This window comes from Notamacropus eugenii, chromosome 1 (assembly GCF_028372415.1).
Source record: "Notamacropus eugenii isolate mMacEug1 chromosome 1, mMacEug1.pri_v2, whole genome shotgun sequence".
Classification (NCBI taxonomy): Eukaryota; Metazoa; Chordata; class Mammalia; order Diprotodontia; family Macropodidae; genus Notamacropus; species Notamacropus eugenii.
In genome coordinates, this window is record NC_092872.1 from 179,529,611 (window position 1) to 179,555,845 (window position 26,235).

Below are 26,235 nucleotides of genomic sequence, written 5' to 3' on the forward strand. Positions count from 1 at the left end.
GTTGACCCATAGGAAAAGTGTTTGATTATAAATAATTTACTCTAACTTCATTTTCTCTGACCCCTTTTTATTGTTATTCTTTATACAAAAAGTACTTGTATGTTCTTTGTATTGCTGGTAGGGGGGATTAGTTGAGTTATCCCTTCAGTTTTTCTGTTCTCTTGTTACCTTTTATACCTCGGTTATCTTCCAGTCTTTCTTGACAGGAACTAATTCCTACCCACCAAAACCTAACAACACAGTGTACAAAATGTTAGAAATTTGGAGGAGAAAATAGTTGTGTGTGTGTGTGTGTGTGTGTGTCTGTTTGTAACATCTCCCACTTCTTCCTGTTTGATTCAGAATGCTGCTTTTCACATAGTTGTAGAGAAGCTTGGCACAAATTTTTTTTTATCATGAGCACCTATAGCTTTTTAACTATGTTTTTATTATAACTGAATTTCCTTAAAAACAAAATATCTTGCCATTTCCATTTGTTATAACAGGATTTTACAGTATTCGATACACTGAAACTTGATCAATTTGTAATTACAAGAGACTTGGTATTCATTCAACCAGGTTTGAATTATCTCATCAAAAATGATAGTAGAACAGCTTGTGGATTTGGAAATAATTGCTAATAAATTAAATGTTACAGAAATTAGCAAAAATGTTTATCGTATAGGTTAGTTTACTAGATTTTTTAAAAATTAAACTGCATATTCTTTTCAAAGATGTGTTCATAAATGATATACATCTGAACTTGACTTTTCCTTTTGTACACACTCCTATAACTTGTGGGAAGTTTTATCATTTAGCACTCTACAAGCAATAAGCAATCTTTATTACCCTTTTAAAAGTAGTCCCTAATCATTCCATCACTTGATATGGAGAAAAACAAAAATCTCAAAAGTTCTTGGTTTTCTTTCCAATGCTTATGATAATATGTGGTTTTTCTCTTTCTAATTCTGACATTTTTAAGAGCCATCATCTTATTGAGGACATCATAAATTTTAGATATCACAAAATTAACCTTCATGTAAGGTATAGGAGTTTTTGTATCTTCCGAAAGGAGCAATGGATCTCTAGAGTTATTGTAGAGAACCATGTCCAATGTAGTCCAATTTATATCAACCTTAAGGACTCAAATACTCTTCAAATAAGGGCTCTTAACTTAGGATACGTGACCTTGTTATTAAAAATATTTTAATAACTATTTCAATGCATGTGGCTTCTTTTATGATCCCATGTATTTTATTTTATGTATTTCAAAACAATATTCTGAGAAGGGGTCTGTGACAAAAAATGTTAAGAATCTCTGCTATAGAATAAGGACAGATGCTTGATTTGAAACTTATATGAAAACTTTCATAGTGACTTAACAATTACAACTGGTTTTCAATTCTAGAAACAAAATAGTTTCCAGTTAGAATTGAACAAATGATGCTATCTCAAAACAAGAATAGTTCAAATTTTAGTGTTATAAATGTAGATGCTAAAATTGCTGGAATTTTACCTGTTTTCTAGTTTACAAAACTTACTTAGCCTGAATAACTTAGTATTACAGTTGTTACTTATGAACTTTGCTTTAAAGGAAATTTTATTTAGCTATGTTTTTTTTCCTAAGTATATGAAAATCCCTTTCTTATGTCTTTTATTTGGTAATGACAGAGGCCAACAGTTTTTATAAATCAATCCTATTCATATTTGAATTAATGAATTAATTATGTAATTAATATTGGCTTTCTGGCATAAGTCCTCTAGGAAAGATAGGGAAAAGAGCTAAGAAAGTAGACCCAGTTTTGAGGGCCCAGAAGAGCCAGAACAAGGCATCAGTATGATTTGGCTAATGATTGAAAATTGCTCCTCTGGTGAGTTACTATTCTCTGGAGGCATTGAACCTTGCTTATAACACAGGGGTCTTGACACTGAAGACTTGACTTTTCACAAAATAAATACCTCTATGCCATGGAAAACTAAATTTTCTTACAAGAAAAATATGTATTAAAAATATTTAAAAGTACCCCTTCTAAAAATAATACTCAGAAGTACCCTCACCACCAGTGTCTAATTAGCTGGTTTCCTCTTTTGCTTCTCCCTAATCCCTGCTCTGTTGAGACTCAGATTTAGAAAAATATATAAAGCCAACTCTTAAAATTGCCAGTGACTTTTTTTAAAAAAAAAAACCATACTTATCATTTAGCATAGTTGAAAATCACTCATTTGAAATGGAATAATAGAGAATATTTTGATCATGGTCCTCAAATGGACTTAGACTTGTACCAATTTGCTTCTAGCACCCGCTGCTTTAGAGGGAGATAAGTTTGACCTATAATATGTATTAGTCACTGTACAGTGCCTAAAACATTTGTGAAGCACCCCCCCAAAAAAAACCACCCCACAACATGTACTTGTGTTTTTAATAATGCGTGTGTATATTCCTGCATGTATTGGATTGTATGTGTGTATATATGTATGTATATATACATACAAATAATTAAGCACACAGATACATAATATTTTAGCTTGAAGAATGATAGTTGTTGTTATTCAGTTTCCTCCCACAGAATAATGTTGGAGATGATAAGAACTGAATTAAAGCTTACTTTCTTTCACAGAATTCCTCAGAGAGAGAAGACTGTAGTAATGACGAGCCCCCTAGGAAGATAATACCAGAGAAGAATTCACTTAGACAGGTATGAAATTCAGTCAAACTTTAAATACACACACACACATGCGCGCACACACACACACACACACACATATACATACATTCCAATAGCAAAACAAAACATACAACAATCCTCAACTTTCCATTATCTGCTCTGGAGTGAGCACTTAGAACTTAGATTGGCTGTGTGCTTATATAAATACATATAAATACATATACATTTAATATTTTCCCTAGCCTTTTAAAAAAATTACTTAACAATATCTGTGGTGAACAAGTACAAGACAGTCAATTTCTTCCATATAATGAAATCATAATGAAAGTCAGATTCCTTGTGGAGGAAAAAAACTTGATTTTTTTTCTTGGGCATAGTCAATATTTGGCTTAATTATAAAGAAAAGTCATTTATATAATTTATCAATCCTGACAGACCTAAAGTGGAAGGTAACTTCTTTTTACTTATGGGTGCTTTTCTTCTCTCCATCTTATTTTTCCCAGACAGACAGAACAGAGACAGACAGACAGAGACAGAGATGAAAAAAGACAAAATTAAGTTGTATATATGTGTTGGGAAGTCATTGATTCTCCATATCTTTTCCAGTTTGTTTCAAAGGCATGCACATTTGACCTGTGAAAGTTTAATTTTGTGGTGCCTTTTTTTTTTTTTTTTTACAGAAATAAGAAATTCTGAAAACAGCAGAAAAAATCAGCATGATCATGAGAACATCCCTAGGGTGGAAAGAAATGCTTTTCTCTCTGTTACTACTGTTTTGTACCATCTTGCCTTGGTACCAAGTGAATACGCAAATAGATTGCTTCCAAAAGCAAGTTTCTGTGATTTTAACTTAGATTGCTACCCACCTGGGTGGTCAACCTCATTTTCATTATATAACACTTCAACTGAAGATGGTTTTCAAGGAGACCAACAATGACCAAAGGGCATCAATAGCCAACTCTCTTGAATGTCCCTCTTTTTCAATCTGTCTCTATATGTCTCTGTCTCTCCGAGTCTTTCTGTCTGTCTGTCTGTCTGTCTGTCTGTCTCTCTCTCTCTCTCTCTCTCTCACAAATTGAGAGGCGAAAAAATACCATTTGTAACTAAAAAGAGGTTAGTTTCATTTTGAGTCTGTCAGGTTTGATAAACAAATTATATTATCCTCAGAAAGAGCAATTTCAATTTATATGGTGTCATGGTATTCTGTCAGGTATTCTATTCTGGGCTCTGGTTTACATATCAATTGTATTACAATACAATATCAATATATAGATACAAACATACATATATATATACTGTTAATTTCAGGAATATATACTTAAAGTCATATCTATATTTTTTATCTACTGTATATTTAAATTCTTTTTCAATAAGTACTGAGATCCATTTTGTAAACAAATTGCCATTTTGGAGTTGGTTAATTTTAGTAGTAATTTTGAAGAGTGTTGTTTGTTTTAACTAAGTATCAGTAATTTTGAGATAGTTAGATTGTATCTTGATGACTTGAAGGTGAAAAGCTGTCTAACCTATAGATCTGAATAGAAGTACTTTATTGAGTTAGATAAAATTAGAGGTGGGAACACTGTAACTATTATACAGAAACAACTGTCAGTTAACAATGACATGAGAAAAAAAGTTTTGGCAACTTTATTTAAGCTAACAAACGAATTTTCACTCTGCAAAGTTATAAATTAATTTTAATAGGCTGGTCCAGATGGTCCATTTGGAAAATGGATAGGCTGATCTGTTGAAAATTAAACTAAATTTATCTCTCTCAGACTTCAAACTGAAGCAAAAGAGAAAATCGTGCCCATTAAGTCCAGCACATACAGATGGACCAGCAGGTCACACATGGGACTAATCTGATTCATTTAAAAAATAAATGCATGAGTTATTGAATTATTTTACAGTTGCAAGTTGTGTTGTATGCAGTATTTGAAAGGGATTGAATTTTTTTCTGTACTTTTTTTAGCAGTTTTTCCCTCCTCCCCCCATTTAATTCTACAACTTCCTTGCCCACCCTCTTTCCAAATGACTTTTCTAATACCTATCACTCAGTGTCAAGATCCAAGCACTAGAGATTAATTAGGTCATGACGCCTTTCCCTCCTCCCTCCTTTGTCAAGGGTTTTTATCTCTATTCTCTTTATGAAGAGCATGAACTCAGTGTTCTCTGAAAGAGAAATGGCCTTTAGAAACAGGAAAGTAAGAGATCCTCCTGGGGCTCTCTGAGCCTTTTAGCTCCTGGGTGTTTTAACAGCCCCATGAATGTAGATTTGTAAATTTATTGCAGTGCCATCTGGTTTTTTGCTCCAACCAGATTACTGTTGGCTTGTAGCTGTCTATTGTGGTGGTCACTCCCTAGGAGCATGCCCTTCCAATCTTAGGGATGAGTGATGAATAGCAGGGGTCAACATAAGCAGGTCACAGGGCAGCTGTCCAGGACTGCCCTGAACTTGATTACCCCAATTTTGTGGGGTTTGTTTTGTTTTGTTTTTAAAGATAAGGCATAGTGTGGATTGTTTAAACTCCCCCTTCCCTCTTTTGAATGGAGTAATAATGAAGTGCCATTTGCTGTTACTGGTTTGTTCAACAGACAGGCTCTGTTGGGGAAAGATGTGTCAAAGGTGCATTGTGGGCTAGTACTATGTAAGCTGTACTTCAGGTCAGGCCCCTAACTTGGTATTGTTGATCTAGAGCATTCTGATAGAATTTCAAGAACCTGTTCTTTCATATTTTAAGGAAGTTTTCTTTCCCTTTTGCAATATCTGAGCATAGTTGCACTGTAATCAACTTAGTACCATTTTAAACTAAACTTACAGTTTTCAAAGATTATTTGAAATCTTTTAAGATCCTTGAGAAAAGGCCATTACCACTGTGACAGTATTAGCTTAAGTATTTGAATACTCAAAGTAGTAGCCCAGAGACACTACTGCCTTTTTTATCCAGTCAAGGCATTTTGTCTGCTTGATTTCTTGTTTCATTTCTAACAGCAGGGAATAAGGGAAAAAGAAAAAACATACCCTTTTAGTGGAAAGTTAATATCCTTTCACTTTTATAAACTTTAGCTTTCCTTTTGATTCTAAAAATATGAATTACAATTTGACTGACATCTGAAGTGGCCAAAGTTTTCTTTCTACTTTTTTCCCTCTAAGGTGTCAAGTTAAGAAAATGTATTTACTGCTTTCTTAGTTTTCTATCCTGTATATAAGCAGGGGAAAAGTCTGGGGAAGATATATTAAAGTACAAGTTGCATTATGAAAATATGATCTTAAAATATACTAGTTCTTCCTTTGCTTCTGTATTAGTGCTAATAAGATCTGTCAGCCCAGCCTTTCTCTGTAATTGAGTAAATTGTGACCGCTGTCTAATCCTTCCTCCACTCCCCCTGCCCTTTGTGTATGTGTCCACTTACCATCCTGAGAACGTGGGCAGTGATAAATAAAGCATTCATCAGAGTTCTCTAAACTCTTTGAAAGCAGCATGATGCCAGCCCTCTAGTTATATTTCTTTAAGTGTTTACGTTTTTCTGTATTCTTTCTCTTGTATGGCTGGAACCCCGGGGATGCAAAGCCATGAGAGAGGCCAAGATGCTAACAAAGTAGCTGTCCCCCTTGTTAGCTAGTTCCTTTATTCTTTAAAAACAAGATAAAAACCATCTGGCTCAGGGCATTACATTTTCCTCCCCCGTGCACCTCTATAGATGGAGAGTTCACCTGCAGTGAGGGTTTACATTGATTAGGGAGGGAGCAGTAATTCAAGCCTCCATCCTCTTCAAGGATACTTTGCAGTCTTTAAAGGTGCTGACCCACTGAGTTAAACTGTCAAGGGAGGGTAAAAAAGTAGCTTCATCCCAGGAGGTAACAGCTGCCAGGTTTTCAACACCTTGCACGCTGCTGGAAAAATGTCACAATTGTCAGCAGAAAGAAAAATGACTTGGTTGTCATCTTCTGTTAATGACAGGACCCTATAAAAGGAAGGATTTAAACCTCTTAGAAACAGCAAGTAGTTGTTTTCCCCGCTCTTTTCCCCCCACCCTCATTAAAAATTTTAAATCCTGGCTTGTTCCAAGTAATCAGTGCCTTGCAATGACTCCACGGAAGCAGCAACAAGCAAGTTACATGAGTTTAAATAGCCTAGTGTAAGCATGGCAGTGCAGTGGGCATAGCTCCTTTACACAGTTGGATGAGTAAAAGGGAAAAGCAGCACATCACCAGCACACACAATGACATTATAGTGTGTATTAACAAAACAACAACAAAAAAAGTCAAATTCGTAAGCCAGTGAACTGAAAGAAAACATACTGTATTTCTGCTCTTTGGAGGACAATTTGTTTTCAAGCAGCATCCAGATGGGTAAATACCACGACATTTCTTTTTTTTTGCAGGAAATCCAGTTCTTCCTTAAAAAAAAATTCTAGCAGCATTTACTTCATTTAATAGCTGTAGTGCTTGGATATGATAGCATTCCCTTCTTTCTGATTTGATTGATGAAAAAACTCCAAGAATTTAATGAAGTCTTTGATATCAGGCTGGAAGATTCTTTTCCTATTTGTTTTAGGTTAGTCATTTTAATTGTGTTGAGTAATTAGAAGGTACACACAGCCAAGGGAGCTTTGTTATGATAATTGCTCAAGAAAAACCCATTCCCTATCCTGTCTACCATGGCCTTGTGTTAAAGCACTTTCTCCCTCTAGTGGTAATATTAAGGACTTTGGCTTGGCACTAAGCAAGGTGTAATTGCAATATGACAAACTATGCTTAAGGGACTCTCCTGTAAATACTTTAGTTTGGATTTTGGCATTATTTCATTATATTTTTTTTTCTTTAAAAACTTGCGAGGGTTTTTTCCTAGAGTGTATTGGACTTCTGATAGAGGGAAAAAAATCCCTGAAATGTTTATTAAAAAAACCCATAGTGCATTCTGGGTAATGTTTTGCAGCTTGACTTAATTTTAGTCATCTATTTTAATTACCTATTTATAAAAATGCTTTTGTATTTGTAGACATTATTTAATACTTTGGCAGAAGCACCTCATTTGAAATAAATAAATAAATTGCATTTGTTTTAAATAGTCCATGTAAAAGACCTTAAAGGTAATTAATGCAGGTCTCCTAAGTGAGACAAAAGTGATGATCTTCCCAAGTCTGATGAAGTGATTTCTTTATGTAACTTCCCGCTTCTGCTGTATTCTTCAGAGTCTAATAACTTAAAAAAAAAAAACAAACATGGCTGGCAATTTATGCCTAGCTACAAAAACTCTTCAAAAGAAACAATTTAATAACCAGCTTTCTTAAAATTACTTGGAGGAAGGAAGACTATATAGGGGGTTGGTATTTTTGTTTTATTTTTATTTCATTGTAACCATTCTTTGATAAATTGTGTAATCACAGACTTAGTAGGGAAAAATATTATTGAACTCCTGGGTTGCAATGACCATAAAAAGTATATTTTCATACAGAAGCTTGAGCTACTGTGTATAAATTATATAGGAAATAGCATTTATGCTTGTCAAAATCCATATGGACCTAATTCTGTTTTATATTCAGCATTTAATCTGGACACAACATTTTTTTTTAAAGACTGTTGTGCCTAGCTGCACAAGTTCTAAAAGAACTTACTCTAAAAGCAATACAGAATGACATCAACTATAGCTCTGCATTTACCGAACCAGATTTGGTAGCATCTGTGTGGTATTTTTAAAGACCAGTTCTTGCTTAACTAAGATGTAGCCTTGTGCACTTACTTTTTCTACGTCACATTCTTGCTCCTGACTGTAAGGTTCCCCCACCCCTATCTCTCACCCATTTTCATTATACTGTATCTTGTTTTGCTGTAGGGTTGCTGAATAGACTTCTGAAGCAGCTCTTTGCAAGGTTAAAAGAATGCAGCCTAGTAACAAGTTTGTGTCATTTTAAATATATACCTTCTAGTAAATAAGGAGAAGTCTGGCAATCAATCCCTTTTAGTGTGTTATATGTTTCACCTGACAACTAAACCTTCTATTGATTAGCCATTACTTTGTTAGATAATCCTATGTCATTGAATCCATTGTAAAAAATTAAACTCTTTAAAATGTTTTACCCTAGCAGCAGTGGGAAAATTGAAAACTTGTTCAGAATTACAGCCTGCTTTCACAGAGAAGGTAGTTTTCAGCAAGCAGGCATCTCACCGGTTTATGCTTGCATGCTTTATATGCAATATAAAACCTTATTAAAGCACTCCAACGCAGAATTCTCTGCCTCTGGTTTAGAAATGATGCCACCTTTTCAAACACTGCAATAGTGCAGAAACCTTTCTCGCCTGTGGCTATTTTGAGTATTGACTGATTTGCGTTCTACCCTGGAAGTGTTGTTGTAGTAGTAAGACATTGAATTTACCTCCTTTTCTTTACTGAGATCAAAGGGCTTCCAGCAAGTTTTTAATTCATTGATTCTTATGAACAGATAGGAGCAGTACACCCCATTTTACAGAAGGAACAAATAGGGATAAAATAGTCAAGTAATTTGCTGCTAGCTTCACTTTGGTAAAGCCTCCACATGCAAAAGAAAGGAATCCTCATTCTGTCCAGTGTTCAGACTGCAGTGTTTCCTTTCCAAAAAGTCACAGTTTTGGAGGAAAACAAAATAGCCTTTAACAACTTTCTACTGGCTAAGACTTGAGTTTCAATTTCAGTTCTTTACAAAGTGTTAATGACCTCTCAGATGCCTTAAAATAATCCAGGGATCTTTGCGGCTTGTATTTTTTATGGTGCGGTAAACGTTTGTTGTGTGAACAGTTGCAAAAGAAATATTGAACCCTGAGCACAAAACATAAGTGTTCAAATGCACTGTTAGAACTTTTAAAATATTTATTATGCAGTAACTATATTTAAAATTATATGCTTAATAAAACAATTGGATTGATATCTTAGGTGAGTAAATTCAGAAAATATTAACTTGGCTAAACCGAAAATAAACTTGATAATGATGGCTTAGTAAAAATAGCTACATATCTTCTCTCTTCCCAAGAGCTTTCCTTAACTAATTCCTGAAAGAATGAATTAATGTAAAAGAAAAAGTCCACTCAACCTTAATGTGACCTATAAGACGAGTTATCTGAATTTCTTCGTTTCTGTCTAGCATTATTTTAAACGCAAAAATAATTGTATCATTCTCATCATCTTCAGATACAATAGAACTGTTCTGGCATTGACCAGAGTTTTAGTAACTAATGTGCAAACTTGCCTCATGGTATTAATGTTTCATCTTCATTTGCCATACTGCAGTTATGATATATATCCTGTATAACAACACCAGTCATGTTTAACTGCTGATTTTAATATACCGACATATTCATTAAGGACTAAAATTAACCTATCAAATTATTTTCTTTTCCCTATCTTAAACTGGATCCTGTCCTTTTCTAACAGAATTGGAAGCTTAACATATATCATATTATCACTTGTAAGATTTCATGACCTGTTTATTTGTCTTTTTCTCAGGAGTAGTAATATTTAAGTTTGTTAGAAATGTTCTCTCTTGTTTTCCTGAACCATAAGCTTACTTCTTCCTCATTTTAGGCCTTGGATTTTAAAGGAGATGAAATAATAATAACAAGTGGCATTTATATAACATTTTAAGGCTTGCAAAGCACTTTACACACAGTATCTCATTTGATCCCTTCATCAACCCTGAAAAGTAGGTACTATTGGCATTATCAATGCCAAGATGAAGAAACTAAGATATAGAGGGGCTATTATAACTGTACCATGATCATGCAGTCAGTGGTAGGAAGGGGCTCCATCTGCAGGTTTCTCCCAAGTCCCTGTCTGATGTTCTTCTACCGTACCACACTGCCCTTAGATAGAAATCAACAGTTTGTTCATCTGTCCAGGTTAGAAGTTGTTCTTTTTTTAATGTAAACCCAAAGAAAAGATTGTGAATTAGAATTTTTTTAAACTTAGAGATTCCAGATTAATGGAAGAATTTAAAAGATGGTTCTTTGTTTTGTGGAGAAGCTTCAGGTTATTAAAAGCACTGCTTAATTTCCCAGAGGCAATTCGACCTACTCTCTTCCTATTCAATTCAGGTTCCTGTTCATCGTCCACTTGCAATGTCTAGCTAAGAGCTATAGTCTGATAAATAAACTTCATGAGCATTCAGATTTATATCTTAGTCTAGACTATATGCATTCTTCATCCTCTTGGTTTCTCCTCTTTGTCTAGTTAAATTGAATTCTTGAGTGGTTATAGACCTTCCTTACTTAGGAACGCTACAGTAAACCATCAGCAAAATCACATCTGCAAAGAGGAATATTTGGAGGACCTCACTATCTATAAGGAATCCTTCTTCATTAGATTCTATGATGAGCAGTCTCCAAGATGGCACCAGATACCTTTGGCAAGAATATGTCCCTCTAATTTTATGCCTCAATTGATAATAATTGTCAAACAAAGTTGTTTGTCAAATCTTTCAAGAAATCTTGTATGATTTTGACATAAACATAAGGGATACTGTGCAGTAGGAGAGCTTCTATAGAATTGCTTTGCTCTCAGAATCGAATTCTTTACTCATCACATTCTAATGTTGAATATCTTGGACTATCAGAGTCTCTGAAAAATTAAAAGTTTTTGGTCCTCCAGAGGGCAACGGAAGAGCCCATGGTGGGCATGCATAGGCTACAAAAATAGTATCAAACTCAGAATGTGATCCCTTTGGGCTGCATATTGACTTAGAAAACCACAAATTAGCATTATCCATGTTGTATTTTTATTTTGTTAAGTGGTTGCGGTTACATTTTAATCTAATGGAATTTTGAGGTTGAATTTCACCTCTCTGGTCTGCAAAATTTTACCTTAGAGCTATAGATATAGAACTAGAAGGGACCTCAGAGTCCATCCTGCAAACCTTATTTTACATATGGGGAAACTAAGGCTCAATGAGGTTAAGTGATTTGCCCAAAGTCACACAGATAATAAACTTCAGAGGTGTAATTCAAACTCAGGTCCTCTAATTCCAGAGCTGGTACCTTTTCTACTGAACCATGCTGCCTCTTTACTAGTGAAGGATGGATGTGAAGGAGAAGCAATACAAAATATATATCATCAAAGAGATATATTACCAGAAAAAAGAAACAGACTGATTTAGGGATAATCAATGGACAACTCATATTCTCCATTTGTATCCATGTGATGCCACCTTTAGAGGAAATTTTTCACTATGTTCGATGGACCATTTTGGAGGATTATAGGATCATAGATCTCGAATTGGAGGGGTTTGCAGAATATCATCATGGACCAGAGTTGCCCAGGATGAAAATGCGTGGATGACTTGAGATATAGTTGGATAAATAACCCATGTCGTTGAGCTCACAACTTCATCAAAGTGGGATGTTTGGCAGTTTCCTCTGAAGCTTTCAAAAAAATAGGTCTTCACCATATACCCCCATTAATTCTTGAGTCTGACTAATAATTGTGGTTTACAGGTACAAGTATTGGTTCATTGTATGTGGGGCCATAAAGTAAAGGCAGAATTATGGAATTATTTCCCTTGTACCAAAATGTGAAGATTTATAAGGTGAGTTGTGTTTCTGTATTGAAGCTTTTTCTAAAAAAATCTTTTCGCAGACTTACAATAGCTGTGCCAGACTCTGCTTAAACCAAGAAACCGTATGTCTAGCAAGTACTGCTATGAAGACTGAAAATTGTGTGGCCAAAGTAAGTAATATTGAGAATCAATAGTATGCCAATTGCTATCCAGGAGAATTTTTATCATCCAGTATGACTGTAAACAAAAGTTACTTTAGGGTTGCCTATTTTAGAAATGATACAACTGAATGTTATTTCTTTGTCATATTGTTATATGATGAGTTACAGCAAGTTAGGTACAAGAAATTGGGTTTTCCATTGCTTCAATTGCAGTGGAATATGTTGCAAGGGTTTTATGTCAAGATTTGTTTCAGATGAACTCTCATTTGTTGCCTGGATAGCAGTTCTCAATAATCACAAAATTAAGATGTAACCAAAGTGGGTAAAATACCATATACTGTCATTTTACCAATTAATTTAAGGTTTTAATACATGAATAAGTTAAACATATGTTTACAGGGAAAATGAAACCTGAGAGAAGAAATTATTAATCATTACCCCACTACCTATTACTATTTGTTGAGCACCTGCTGAAAGAACATTGTATTTGATGCTTTGGGTCTGTGTAGACAAGCATGTTTAACCATGCATATAAGCTACTGCTTTCTACTGTGTAATTTAGAATAGTTATGTCATACGTGATAGTTTTTCTAAATTCTACATGAATCTATTTGCTATATTGAAACCAGCTATTCTCATCCTATGTTAAAATTCATTTACTCTAACTTTCTTATTGCAGTTTCTTCCTATCTGCCTTAATTGTACTTTAAAAGCCTGTGCTCTGAAGTATATATGTATGAGCTGAGCTGTCCATGGAATAGACACTGAGGTGATCCTTAGATACAAGCTTTAAAGAGTTGAGGTTTTTCTGTCTATTACTACTCAGGTTTACACTGTGATCCATTTCAGTTCATGAGCTTGCTTTAGCTAGCTGTTTGACCTGAATTTGGTTATGTTGGATATTCCAAAGTTAAGTAAATTCAAGTATCTCTTTTAGAAATTGAAACAATATTTTAGTATTTTTGTTTGTTTAGCTGACTTTTTAATATGGAGTTTCTGTAAAATTATTGCCTTTATAGCCATTTAGGGATCTATTGCTGTTACAACACTTGTAACTTTAACTACTTTATTGTATTTTATATCCAGGCCCTCAGCTGAATTACTGTTATTATTAGAAATAGAACTGATGTCATGTAGTTGTAGTCTTATGCTTCAAAATCCAAAGGCAGAGATATTTTGTTTGTTTTTACCAATATTATTTCTTCAAATTATCCAGAAGCCTGTGGGCAGGCTTGCCAAATGAAGATCCAGTATTTATATTCAGATTAGCAATTAAAAGACTGCTTAAGGAAAATGTCAGGGAACTTTCCTAAAGGTTCACCAGTTAGATCTCTCAAATATCAAGGTGTCTGAATGATTTCTTTTAAAATGTGTGACATGTATGACTTTTATAAATTATAAATACTTTACTTAAAATCAGTTATTTAGAACTAAAAAATTGTATTCTGTAACACCCCATTCCATACTCCCTGCTCCATTTGATTGTATGTTGCTATGTTTGAGGAGGATTTTGTTTTTAATTTCTAGATTATGTTGCACTTAGGGTCTCATCACAAGTGGGTGACTTCTGGCTAAACAAGGTAAAATCTTAGCATGAGCACAGATCCAAGGACAGGGTGACAATTTTAATGAGTTTTATTGAGAGCCGGCCAAGTGAGCATCTGTTCCTTTTGTTTACTCCATACTTTGTAAGCCAGGATCTCCAAGCTAGCTAGTTATGTTGGTGTGTGTCTGTATAGTGTGGTTTTTTTCCCACCCTCTCCTTCAGTGGTGCATGGTTAGAAATATTTTGGCATCTGGTACAATGGCATAATTTCTGTTAAGCTCTTGGGTGTAGAAATAAGTTTTCTCATTGATGCTCAGCTTTCTGACTCACTCCCAGATGGTGACCTTCTCATATCTTTCTTGCCCATTTTAATCTTATCCTGCCATAGATTCCATTTGGTACTTCCATTAAACGTTCAAGTTTAAATGTAGTTCTTACTGTTGACTAGATGTTAATTCAGTAGAGTTATACTAGTTCCAATATATTTTCTCTGGATCCCATAAGACATCTTCCGACTATACCTCTTAACCTTTTCCTATTGGTGCTTATCTAACTTACTTGTACCTCCTCTTGGCCCTGAACATCTATTCTAGTTCATTGTTCCCTTTTTAACCAATGCCTGAATGTTCCTTGGCAAGCAAATGTATATGGTTAAAACCAACTTCTTCTTTACAAAGAGTTCAAAGAGTACAGGAATATTGAAAATATTTCCTCATTTTATTTGCAGGTTATCTCACGTTCCTTTGGAAGAGCTAGTGTAGAATAGATGAAGCTGAAGTCAGTGTTATTAATTCTATTTACATTATTAATAGCATAATCTTTGAACAAAAGATGCTTTCCCACCCCCTTGTAGGATGTATACAGACACTATTTTCTAGTTTGCTGCTATTTTGTCATAAGATCTGCTGCCATTGATGTCTCTGCTGTTGTGTACTTGGTTAGATACTAATATTGATTCAAATTGTGCTCCAATGTGCCTTAAATATGTTTCTTAAGCTATTTTACTTTGTTATCTTTACTTTCTTCCATCAGTTCCCCATACAACACTTTCAGTATCTTAGTGTTAGCAATTTTTATCACAAAAACTAGTACAGGGCGGTTCAGCTGTGATGTGAACAACATTGTTGCGTTAAACGTGGCTCAAAGCCTTTGTTGAATACTTTGGCCTTCTTTTTTTGTGTGTAATGTATATAGAAGCTACAAATTTGTTTCACTGCAGAATCTACCATTAATGTGCCTTTAGCAACAGTACTATTATATCTCTCTGAAGTTATAGAATGCTGCATCTAAGGTTACTTTACTAACAACATCTTAACCTTCCAATCAACCTTTGAAAAGAGTCTTCTTATCTAGTTAGAATATGAAGAAAACAGAAGCTGAGGATTATAAATGTCACTTCAAACTAACAATGATATCTTTGGTATTAAAGATGGTGAAGGTAACCTAAAAAAAGATTTAAAACTCAGGAAGGGGGCAGACTTAGTTTTATTGGTATCATTTTGCTCCCAATTGGATTTGAGGATATTGAAATTCTTTTATTTGCTACAAAACCTTTCCCTCTTACTAATTATAGCATTATAGTTCATAAAGGCAGTGTTTATTTTGGTACATGAGATGAGTGATAAAATTATTGTGGCTTTAATTAGGTGGCCATTATTGACTGTCACCTTAGTCTTTAAAATCCATAATTGTAGTATGACTAGTGTGTCAACCTTCATGATTTTTTTTATTAGTAAAGAAAAATGAAAACTACAAATTTCTTTGTTAAAATTGTCGTTTAAGCAGTTTCAGCAAAATATTGCTGAAAATTTTGGTTTCTGACTTTGCCTTACTCTACCTAAACATATATATACAAAGCATATTGAATTTAGCTGTCACATGTCTTGCCTGGATTTCTGGCCTCAGTACAGAATTCTTTGCCTCTTTATGAGTTTGAGATAAACCTTCAGCAATGGTTTGTAAGCGGTTTTTTTTCTTAGTCTGATAATCTGTTTGCAACTGACTGAGACAGAAAAATGTGATGTTCCTTTCCACTCACTCCAGATTTTGATAGAAGACTTGTTTTATTTATTTCCAAAATTATATCCGCAGGAAACAAGCTGTTTAAATTCAGATTATGCTGAAGCAAAATGGTCCTGGTATGAGAAGCAACGTGCTGTTTTACGAGCACAGAGTCCCTTTTCTCATAACTGATTGATAGTAAATATTTTCCTGAAGAATTATTGCCAACCATGAACAGTGCAACTGTTTCACTTTTTTTCGTGCTACTTGCTGTACCAGCCATTGTCGGTAATTAAGATCTACAATTCACAATGCAGACGTTTGCACTTCCTCTGGGTCTGAGCTATTTATAAGGCATTTCAGCTGTTCAGAGTTTCTTTTGAGTTTTAAACTACATGTTAACAGGCTTCTTTAATCTGCTTTTCCACAAGTAGTATGTCAGGTGGGCCTTTCTGCACATAGACACTAACAGGTTTAAATGTTAGCTTTGTTGTTAACGTAATAGGATTTAATCATATCATGTTGAATGTCCCTTTTCTAAAATACTCTGGATTTTAATGACTCTTAGCTATCACTTTTCAGTATTGTAAAAAAGCATGAATGAAACTTTAGAAAAGCCATTTTTAATGCCTTTTGAATTGCATAAAGTTAATGTGTTGTTAGCTTCTTTTGCTAATGAGAAAACTGGCACAGAGGTTGTGACTTCGGCATTGAATTGATAATTCAACCAAGGACTCTTCTCTAGTAGTCATGAGTTTGTATGCACACTCATTCTAAGTAAGAATAGATGTACATATATGTCCACCTATACCTATGTATAATACAACTCTGTTGGTACCATATAGCATATCTGATGACAGGGATCATATCTTAGCTAAACTTTGTATTATCTCCAGCAGTTAACAAAGTGCTGTGCACAAGTTGATATTTAATGTGTTGAATAAATTGAATGGATGGATGGATAGTATCACTAGGAATAATAGCATACAAAAATGAAAAAACATCAATGCATTCTTGTATGTGTCATTGAGGAAATCCAGCCATAGACTATATTTATTGTTTGGGAAAATGCTGAAAATGGCAGAATTGGTTAGAGGTCTGTCTCAAACCGAGGAGTATACCAAACCCTAAAGGCTATAGGAGTGGTACCCTCGAATCCGAGTGACTTTCTCAGCTACTAGCACTCATTGTTAAACATAAAACAAAAAAGAAACAAGAAGCTGAAAGCTGTCAGTGAAAGATGTTAAAAACTTTGCCTAGAGCAGCGATCAGTCTGGCGGCCTCAGTGCCCCAAGTCCAGCTGTATTGATTCTTCTTGTTGCCATACTGGCCAGCATCATTGCTGATCCTCCAGCAGAACAATTCTGCAGAAAAAAGAACTCCAATCTCAGTACTGATTGCTTGGGAATATGGACAGAGGCATTCAAAGGCAGTTTTATTTGACAAAATCTACAACTTTCAGTACTTTGAAATGAACTCTTTGTGAACCTTTTTAGTAGCAGCAGTGCTTTGATGAGTGAGGAACTACTGGCATATCTGATTGAAATACCTGAAGATGCTAAAACCAGTCCAGATTTAAATCTAACCAAGAAGCTAATAAGATCAAGCCTGTATGTGGATTGATCTAGATTAGCATATGATGGATCTCAATATCTTCCTCAGAGAAAAAAGGAGAGGTAAAGAGAAGGGGCTGAAACAGGAAGGTTCTTCATCAAGAATTTACTGCAGCATTGCTCATTGATGCATGTTGGATCACCCGCACGGAGAGATCACATGGCTCTTCCAAAAGTCAAACGATCAATTCGCCTCGTTTTGGCTCTGTACTTAATGCACAAACAGTGCGATCTGCGGGGCTGTAATTGCATTGTTAGGGCCAAGGAACAAGCCTGTGCCTTTTCAGCAGACAGCTGGCAGGGAGAGAGGCATGTTGTTAGGAAAGAGAGAGGCAAGGCAAATAAAATTACTGCTAACGCTCAGAGATCGGCAGGAGTCCTACTTGCCTAATCTTACCGGTGGGAGCAAGCGGCTGTTGTAATCCAATTATAGCAGCATAAGCAATTTGTTAGACACTCCGCATAATGTAACAATTTCCCAATAAACTCTGACTTGTAATAACGTCGGCAAGAGCCCGCATAAATCTACCCGAATGGTGGGGGCTGGAGCGTTCGGCTGGGGGCTTGTAATTGGCGCCATCAGCACGTTTTGCAGAGTGCAGTATGGTGCAGTCTTTTAGTGCAGGAATTTTAAGGAGAAAAGCATGGCACACATTTCTCAGAAAAAGAAAAGTGGCCATTAAAAGGGGAACAGCCAAGAAGGGTGCCCTTGCCCTTTATGTAGAAAACAAATGAGAGGAAGCCACACTTCCTCCCGATACCAAGTTAGAAGAGTGGAAAATCCTTTAAATACCTTTTGGGTTTTTTTTAAAGGAGACCTTTTCTATTCATTGTATCCCCTTTACTCCTCCTCTGCTCCCCTCCCAAAATGGAAAAAAAAATTGCTATTTTGGCAACATTCGTTCAACAACTTAGTAAACATCTTGACAAGTCTAGTAGCAAAATGCTCATAGGCATGTGTAGAAATTTGGACTTAACTATTTTTTTCATTATGAGTATTAGCTTTTATATCACAGCATGAAAAAAATATTTTCTTTAGTATGCCTTGATGTTTGGGGATTGAAGTGGGGAGACAAATTTTGTAAAAAATTCTTACCAAAATTTCAAGCCTGTCAACTCTATTTTGCTTTCTGTTTTAAATAATCTATTGCTGAGAGCATTGAAGTCCAGTCTGTAGTTTGGTTAGTCTGCTTTTCACTATCTTTTGTTTCTCTAGAATATAAGATTAGTAACAAAGCTTGTAGTTATCCTTGTTGAAAATATAATGGAAAAATTAAGACTTTGTTAGTGTGAAGTAGTACCTGAGTTATCACCACACAAACAATTTTTGTTCCTGAACCATATTGTACTGTTTGGAGAAAGTGTGGTGTTTAGAGCAAAATTCAATCCAGCAATTATTTACTGTGCTCCTACACTGTGCAAAGCACAAAATAAAATCATTTTTATTGATTGATTAATTTTCCTAATCACAGAATAGGGTTCATTTATATGAGATCTAAGAGGTACAAATGCTCGTAGATTTAAGGTTAATAGGCTAGATTTTCAGCTATTGAGTGCACATTACATGTTCTGTGTTTTCTGGTGCCTAACTGTCCTCCATTGCTGTTAATTTTGTGTCAAAAGCCAAGCTTCTAAGATAAGAGCAGGATACTTCAAACATCCTGTTGTTGCTGTATTATTACAATAAATATTTACTTTCAGCATAACCATTTTTTTCTGTTGGAACAAATGCCTTGTTTGACTCAAGCTACATCAATAAACTGCAGTGCCCCTAATAAAGCCACTCAGTGTCTGGGTTTAACTAATGGCTGATTTTCATGGCTTTGACAGTGAGCTGTGTGCGTTATTTTCTCCTGATATTGTAAAAATAATGAGAGCAAATTAGAACAATCAGTTTACACAGATAGCTCCTGATTGGAGGCGATGGGCAATATGGCAGCAGGTAATCCATCTTCGGGCTCCTGTCACATTAACTTCAGTAGTGTGAAAAGATCAGGTGGGGTAAGCGGGGATCTTGCCCAATCGGAACACTGAAATTAATGAGAAGAGCATTGTTCTGTGATCAACCTTTTAATTAGCAAGACTGGAGACAGAGGGAGTGATGAAGGCAGCAGCACAGCTGCACAATACCAGACACAGTTTCTGAAAAGGAAAAGGGGAAAAAAATCCATAGGTTTTAAATTATCTTTTCTGTGCCCCTTGTATGTAAGCAGTGTGTCTTCATTCTAAATCTGTTTACAGACTTTCAAGAAATGCTGCTTACTCTCTAATTTAATATCCCATAGATGGCCACTGCTAATCAGTTCTTTCCTTGGGAGTTTCAATTAGGAATGTTTTGAATACCATCAAAACCGTTTTGGTTTGTACTTTCAATTTAATGTTTTACTCCTTTAACAATCAGAAGAAAGGCAATAAATTAAGTTCTGACAAACCTGCTGGTTTTTGTTTTGTTTTGTTTTTTCCCTTTTCAGCAGCCACCAATGCTGTTCTCATTTAGGTGATATCTGAGTGCTTCAGCTTTGTACATGGGTGCTCCTGCTTCTAGTTGTTATAACAGAAGTAGAATTTAGTTACCAAGCTATAAAATATTTTAGTTGAGTTCCTTTTATTTTTATTTGAAAGCTGTTTTTCTTCTCCATCTACTAATTTTCTGATTTTCCAGTACTGAATGACAAGGTATTTGATATTTTTATTGTTTGATATAAAGTAAATATTGCAATATAAAATCATATATGTATTTATAGGAAGATTTTTTTAAATACACTATAGTTTTTAAAAATAAATGCCTGCTTAACCCATTTATTGCTCATTTAATGATCTTTCTAATATTGAAAATTATTACTTAAAGCAGCAATATAATTTAAGAACCCAATTCCTTTAACACAATATTAGTGGTCAAAATGTCTAAATCCAAGATTACCACTGTGAACAGCATACCATTGGCAGGCCTTTACTGTGGAATGCTGTTGAGCTGTGATCTTAATGCTCTTCTACATATTAAACTAAATGCTTCAAGTAACATTTAACACACAGTAGTATTAGTTGTGTTATGTAAAGTAACAAAGCATAGATATACAAAAGAGACCAAATGGCGGGGTTTCTTTCTCTTGTGTGCCTATAATCATCAAATGAAGGCAAGTAAATGATAAGAATGTTAGTATGTAAAGAGTAATGCCCTGATGAAGCCTGTCTCTACTGAGGACAAAAGGGGGTAATAAGAACTACCCAAGTTAGTTATAGGACTTTCCTAATAGTAGTTGCTATCAAAGGAAGTTGTGGAATCATGTTCAATCTTGTATCTCTTAAGATAGTAAATTACAGAGACTAAATCTACAATATTTCTGTTCCATGGGAAGGCTCAGTTGAATAGCAGGTACTTCACTGCCCCCTAGCCAAACAGCCCATTCCTAGTTATTATTGTTCCTGGAATGATGTCAGAGCTGAAGCCCAAATTCTGTGGGCCACAGTGAGCTCTTCTTGGAAATACTTCCTTAGTCTGTTCCAGTGTTTTAGGATTCACATCATAATGAGAAGTAATGCTCTCTTTAAAATATTACTATTATTAGTAGTATCAAATACTATCTTTTTGTTCTTAAGGCATAACTGTACATAGCACGCACACAAAAAAAGTTAGTCTGCTTAATGTTTTGCTTACTACTTCTTTTACATGCCTAAATTTGAATTACAGATTTAATTCTTTATAATTCATAGACTGCTTTTTCAGCTTTTAATGGATATTTATAGAGATAAGCATATTCAACTCATTATCTGTCAATTTCAGAAGCTCAATGCATGTGAACTCTCTGGCAATAAATAAATCTCCTACAAAGTTGGTGAAACCTGAGCTCTCTTTTTGAATTTTTCAGTATTAGTGAACAAGTAAAATTTTATTCTTGGTAACAGTAACTTGATCTCATAGGGTACATGAGATTTAGACTTTAATAACTTTTCTTCTATATCAGGTTTTCACATGACTGAAGTGATCTTTTTCTTTTTTCAATGATGCTAGAGTTCCACTTGATTCATTTATCCTACCTATGTTTGTTCCCACTGTTATGGACTCTTCTCCCAGTGAGACTTACTTCTCAACTGCAGTGTTAAAAGGTGTGTCTTTATGAGGGGTACCTTTTGAAGTTTATAATAATTAGGTCAAGCCATTCCTGGAAGCATATCCAATTGACTGTGTAACTCCATAACTCCTTTTTATTCCCCAACTGAGCTATAGTTACATAGCCATCTTAAGAGCCCTTCCTTCCAGATTTCATCTGTTAGGTTTAGCCTTAGAAGAATTTTCACCCATAAATTCACCATAAGTACCTTAGAATGTGGCTTAAGAGTGCTACTCAAATCCCATTAAGATGATTCCACATTCTTCTCTTCTAAGAAAATTTTCTTTTCCTTCCTCATTGATTTTTGGTTTTGAGACATGTTTGAAAGAATACAACTAATTTGATGATTGTCTATTTCATTATTCATCCACCTTCAGACTGATTTATAATCATTTCCCCCACTTTTGCCATCACCCACAAAGAAAAAGAAAAGTGTTGGAGACCCTGTATATTTTCCTTAAACTTAGTATTTGACCCCACACTAAGAAGGACCTATTCTCAGCATGTTTCCTGTGTCTTTGCCATAGAACATAAGCAATTTAATTCTGTTTCCCCTTCTTGAATATTGTACTGTATTTTCAGTATGAAGCTTCAGCGTTATCTGCCCAGGATTTCCATTATTTGACTTTAACTGCTTAGCATATAATAATTACCCATCTTGTAAACTTGGTCTTCAGTTCTTTAAGGTTTGATTTTGACTACTCTCTTTTCTCCATTGTTCTGTATATAAAATATCAGCTATGTTAGAAGATGAGTTGTGCATGATGGTAACTGTTATGGATTCCTTCAGAATAGTTAGCATTAAAGAATTATTTGGGATTACAATTCCTTTCCCATTGCCTTTGGCAAAGCTAGCATTCTGGGGGAACCCTTTCCGTTCCTGTCCAAAAAAACTCCTTAGCTCAAACGTGGTCTTTTATTTTTAAATATACATTGCTAAACCTCCTTAGACCTTGGTCATATGCATCAGACACAAACATTTTTTAAAGGAAAGAATCTTTGCCTCTGGATGATTGATTGAGTAGAAATGATGACATCAGAAGTATAGTTGTACTTCAAGGCCTCTACCTGTTCCACATAGGAGATCTGGGTAGAGGAATGAGTGATACAACATAGGTCCATCAAATCATTTTCATAAAGCATATGCTCACAGATGTTATTCTAATGTTCATTTTAAGTACATTGAATAATCTGTATTGGAAAGAATAGAAAACTGTTAAGATTAACAAATTTCATGCCCAGCCACATAGAAACATGTCATGTGCACTTGTTCATGTGAAGAACTAAGACCATTATATTAAGCTGGAATTTTTAAAAATTGCTTATGCAATGAACCTAAATTTAAGTGTTCTCTTTTATCTTGAGCTTTATAACTCCGTTACTGATATCTTACTTTTCTCCGTGTTCATCTGTAACACCTAAAAGAATGAAAAATTTAAACTAAAACTATTTCTACTGGTGGCAAAGGGTATGTGAAAGGGGAGACAAAAGAGAAAGGAAGAAAGCCAGGTTTAGAAAGAAATGGTTCCTACAGTGTTAACTATGGAGTCTGTAGCGTGACTCTAATGGAATATCATGGCAGGGGGTATAATACTGTAAATAAGATGAATATGCCACTTGTGGATTAATGGGCAACCTAAAGGGTGGCTTTATTTACATCTGTGTGGGGTTTATTTGCAGTTTATGGGAATTTTTTTCCCTCTTTTTTTAAGGTTATATATTTGGATTAACATATTCATAGTCCTAGTGGGTTAAGCAGTGAGGGTTTTTTTTTTAATTAATCTTTTCAGGTTCAGTTTTCTGTTAGTTTTTGTAGAACTTAATGGCTACATTTTTGTGCTTTGCTTTTTATAGGTTGAAAAGGAGTTTTGTTCTCTGGATAACTTTCTTTTGCAATTCTTTAGAGGATGGGAATTTCTGTGATAATTTGTTAGGTTAGGAGGCCTTGAAACAGTAATTTATTGCATTTTATATAAAAAAGGGAAAAGGGAGAGAATAAAAGGTGGAGATTTTATAGTGTCTGAATTACAGTAAGTTACATTGGAGATGATACAGTTTTATAAAACTGAAGCAAAATTTATGATTTTCAAAGACAAGATTGGAACAATACCTATTTAATTGTATCCAAACTGAATATAATACCCAGTATTAGAATATGTGTGAATAAATGATTATTTGACCAAGGTTTTGCATAATCAGTTTCTTTAATGAATTTGAAGGTTTATGTTGTTAGCTTTTGAAATTCTAAATTAGAAATAGTTATCTCTTTTTCTATTACTGTGTCTTCCTAAGTACATTAAAAGTCAAGAGATTCAGTGTGCTTCCTAAATATCCCACATGGAAAGAAAAAAACCTAAATTCACCGAAAATTTATTCATTAAGAACTAGTAAATAATATTCTGAAATTAAAAATAAAATAGAGAAAATATAGATCACCCTACCAACTTTTCTCAACACATGGGTCTCACTGAAATATAGTAACTTTAAAAAAGTCAGTTTAAATGGAAAATGAAGTTGCATAAGATTAATTGTCCCTAAATTAAAATTAAAAAAACATGTCTGTGTGTTATGTCTATAACAACTAGATTTAAAATGCAGCAGCCATTTATGTTGAACCTGACAAGCCTCTTCAGACCACAGAGTATGGTAATCAGGAAATTAATTCCTATTCAGTGCTGTAACTTGTTAAACTGTTAGCCACATTTAGAAAATATTTAAGTACATGTAGCTACTTAAATCTCAACACTAATTTTTTGTTTTTATTCTCTTGCACTGATAGTATATTCCCTTTTAGCATTCACTTAAGAGATCATAAAAATTAAAAATACCTTAATTAGCAAACACAAAAAGGTAAAACTGTTAATTGAACCTTGTAATTTCTAAGAGGAACTGTCTATTATGCTCTCCTTTTAAGGCTTTGATTGTGTGTAATAAAACTGTTGCTTAATTAATGCCAGTGTTCTGAAGCCTTTGGATTTCACAAAATTGAATGAAGTGAAAGAGCCAAGAGACAAAATCAAATCACTTTTCTATCAGTGTTAATTTAGGTTTGTCATTCTTGTTCTAGATCACGAATTACAGCTTCAAACATGTATCAAATGGATTTCAAAAAAAGCATAGCAGTCAGTCCTGTCTTAAGAAACATGATTGGGCGTCTTAGTAGGTTAATGAATCACAGTTTTCAAACAGTTCCTCTTCTCCCTTGTGCTTCCCGTGGAAAGAGCATGATAGTGTTATAATACCCCAAGGGGAAAATATAAAACCAAAAATTGTATTATTTTGCCCATTGGCATTGATTCCTGCAGTGGGAAATGAGAGCTGAGGTTAGGGTTAGGGAATTCAGTCTTTTGAAATTGTTCTTTGACAGAGACTTAGTGTACGTATCTAAGGCTTAAGACAAAAGGAACTCAATCTATTAGGTACATAAGTACTGCAGGGGAAAATGTGCAAAAAATATGCCCTAGATACAAACACTGTTTGGTTTGTGATAGAGGCAGCTTTTAACAGTATCTGCATGGTGAGCCAAACAACTAGGGTTTTATATATTTTTTCATATTTTACCTAATGTTTCTAATTTTTAGAATGCAGGCTATTGAAGAGTTTAATAAAGAGATCTCCTAAGATATAACTCTCTACAGGACTAATCTCTGCATACTTCTATTTTTCCCCTTTGTTTCAAGGAATTTATTAGCCGCTTTCATATTTGTATTGATTTTAAGAAGGCTGTTGGAATGCAGTGCCTTCAAGAAGGAACAGATTTGAAATTCACCAATGAAAAATAAAGTACTTTTCAATTTGGAGCTGCAGTGCCAGAGTGATTGTGCTGTAACCTTTAAACTAATTGCAGTCTTGGAGGCTTCTCAAGTGGTGGTCATGATCTTTCTAGATTGAGTGGGATTACTACATCATTTTTTAATGATAGATTTTTTTGAATTTGTAGTTAGTGAAATATAAGCATTTAGAGTGGAGACATGTTCAGTGACAATATCAATCCCATTGTTCAAGGTCCCTGTGGAAGAGGAGGTCTACAAGCATATGAGAAGAATACAGCTTTCAATTTGAATAGTCTTCTATTGTCCAGGGGGGTATATAATGCCTATAAATACTTTCAGCAGAATGGATAGAACTAGGTTAAGTGTTTACAGACATACCTTTCCATTCTCCCCCACTGAAGAACAAGGTTCTCCTAACACTGACCTACTTTACTCCTGTACAGTGCTATAGGTGCCGTGATTTTTGTGACCATGAAGAGAAGAGTAAATGAGAAAGACTCGTAGCATCTTTTAGGAGGAGGCACTTGGCAGTGTGTTCCTTTGTGGGTAGGGCGTAATGTGGTAACAAATCATGAATAAATATTGCGAATTCTGTAATATTGTAACAGTTATCACCATTTTTAAGTTCCTTTTTTAAGTAGATATTTCTCTCCTGGCTTTGCATATTGTGAACTTTACAAAACTGGCTTAGGCAGCCCTATTAATTATTCATATCATAGCAACAATTAAAGCAAATTAAAAATAAAAATCTCCATATTGCAGTTAACTGTGGGCAACACCAAACTGTGTCAGCTCTGTAAGGAGCTGTGGTGTTTCTTTAGTTAAAGGTGCTAGAGGGAGCTCTAACCCTCTTCAAAGGAAT

At 34.8% G+C, this 26,235-nt stretch overlaps 1 protein-coding gene across 14 annotated transcripts in view; it reads left to right on the forward strand.

Moving 5' to 3' along the window:
• Positions 1–26,235, forward strand: part of BTRC (beta-transducin repeat containing E3 ubiquitin protein ligase) — a 207,955-nt gene that overhangs the window by 102,981 nt on the left and 78,739 nt on the right. For 9 of the 14 annotated variants that reach the window (XM_072620440.1, XM_072620475.1, XM_072620469.1 and 6 more), the window contains 2 exons: positions 2,598–2,675; positions 12,251–12,340. In XM_072620440.1, coding sequence (XP_072476541.1) covers positions 2,598–2,675; positions 12,251–12,340 — 168 coding nt within the window. The remainder of the gene's footprint in view (positions 1–2,597; positions 2,676–12,250; positions 12,341–26,235) is intronic. The other 5 variants (XM_072620515.1, XM_072620505.1, XM_072620496.1 and 2 more) reach the window with 1 other exon arrangement.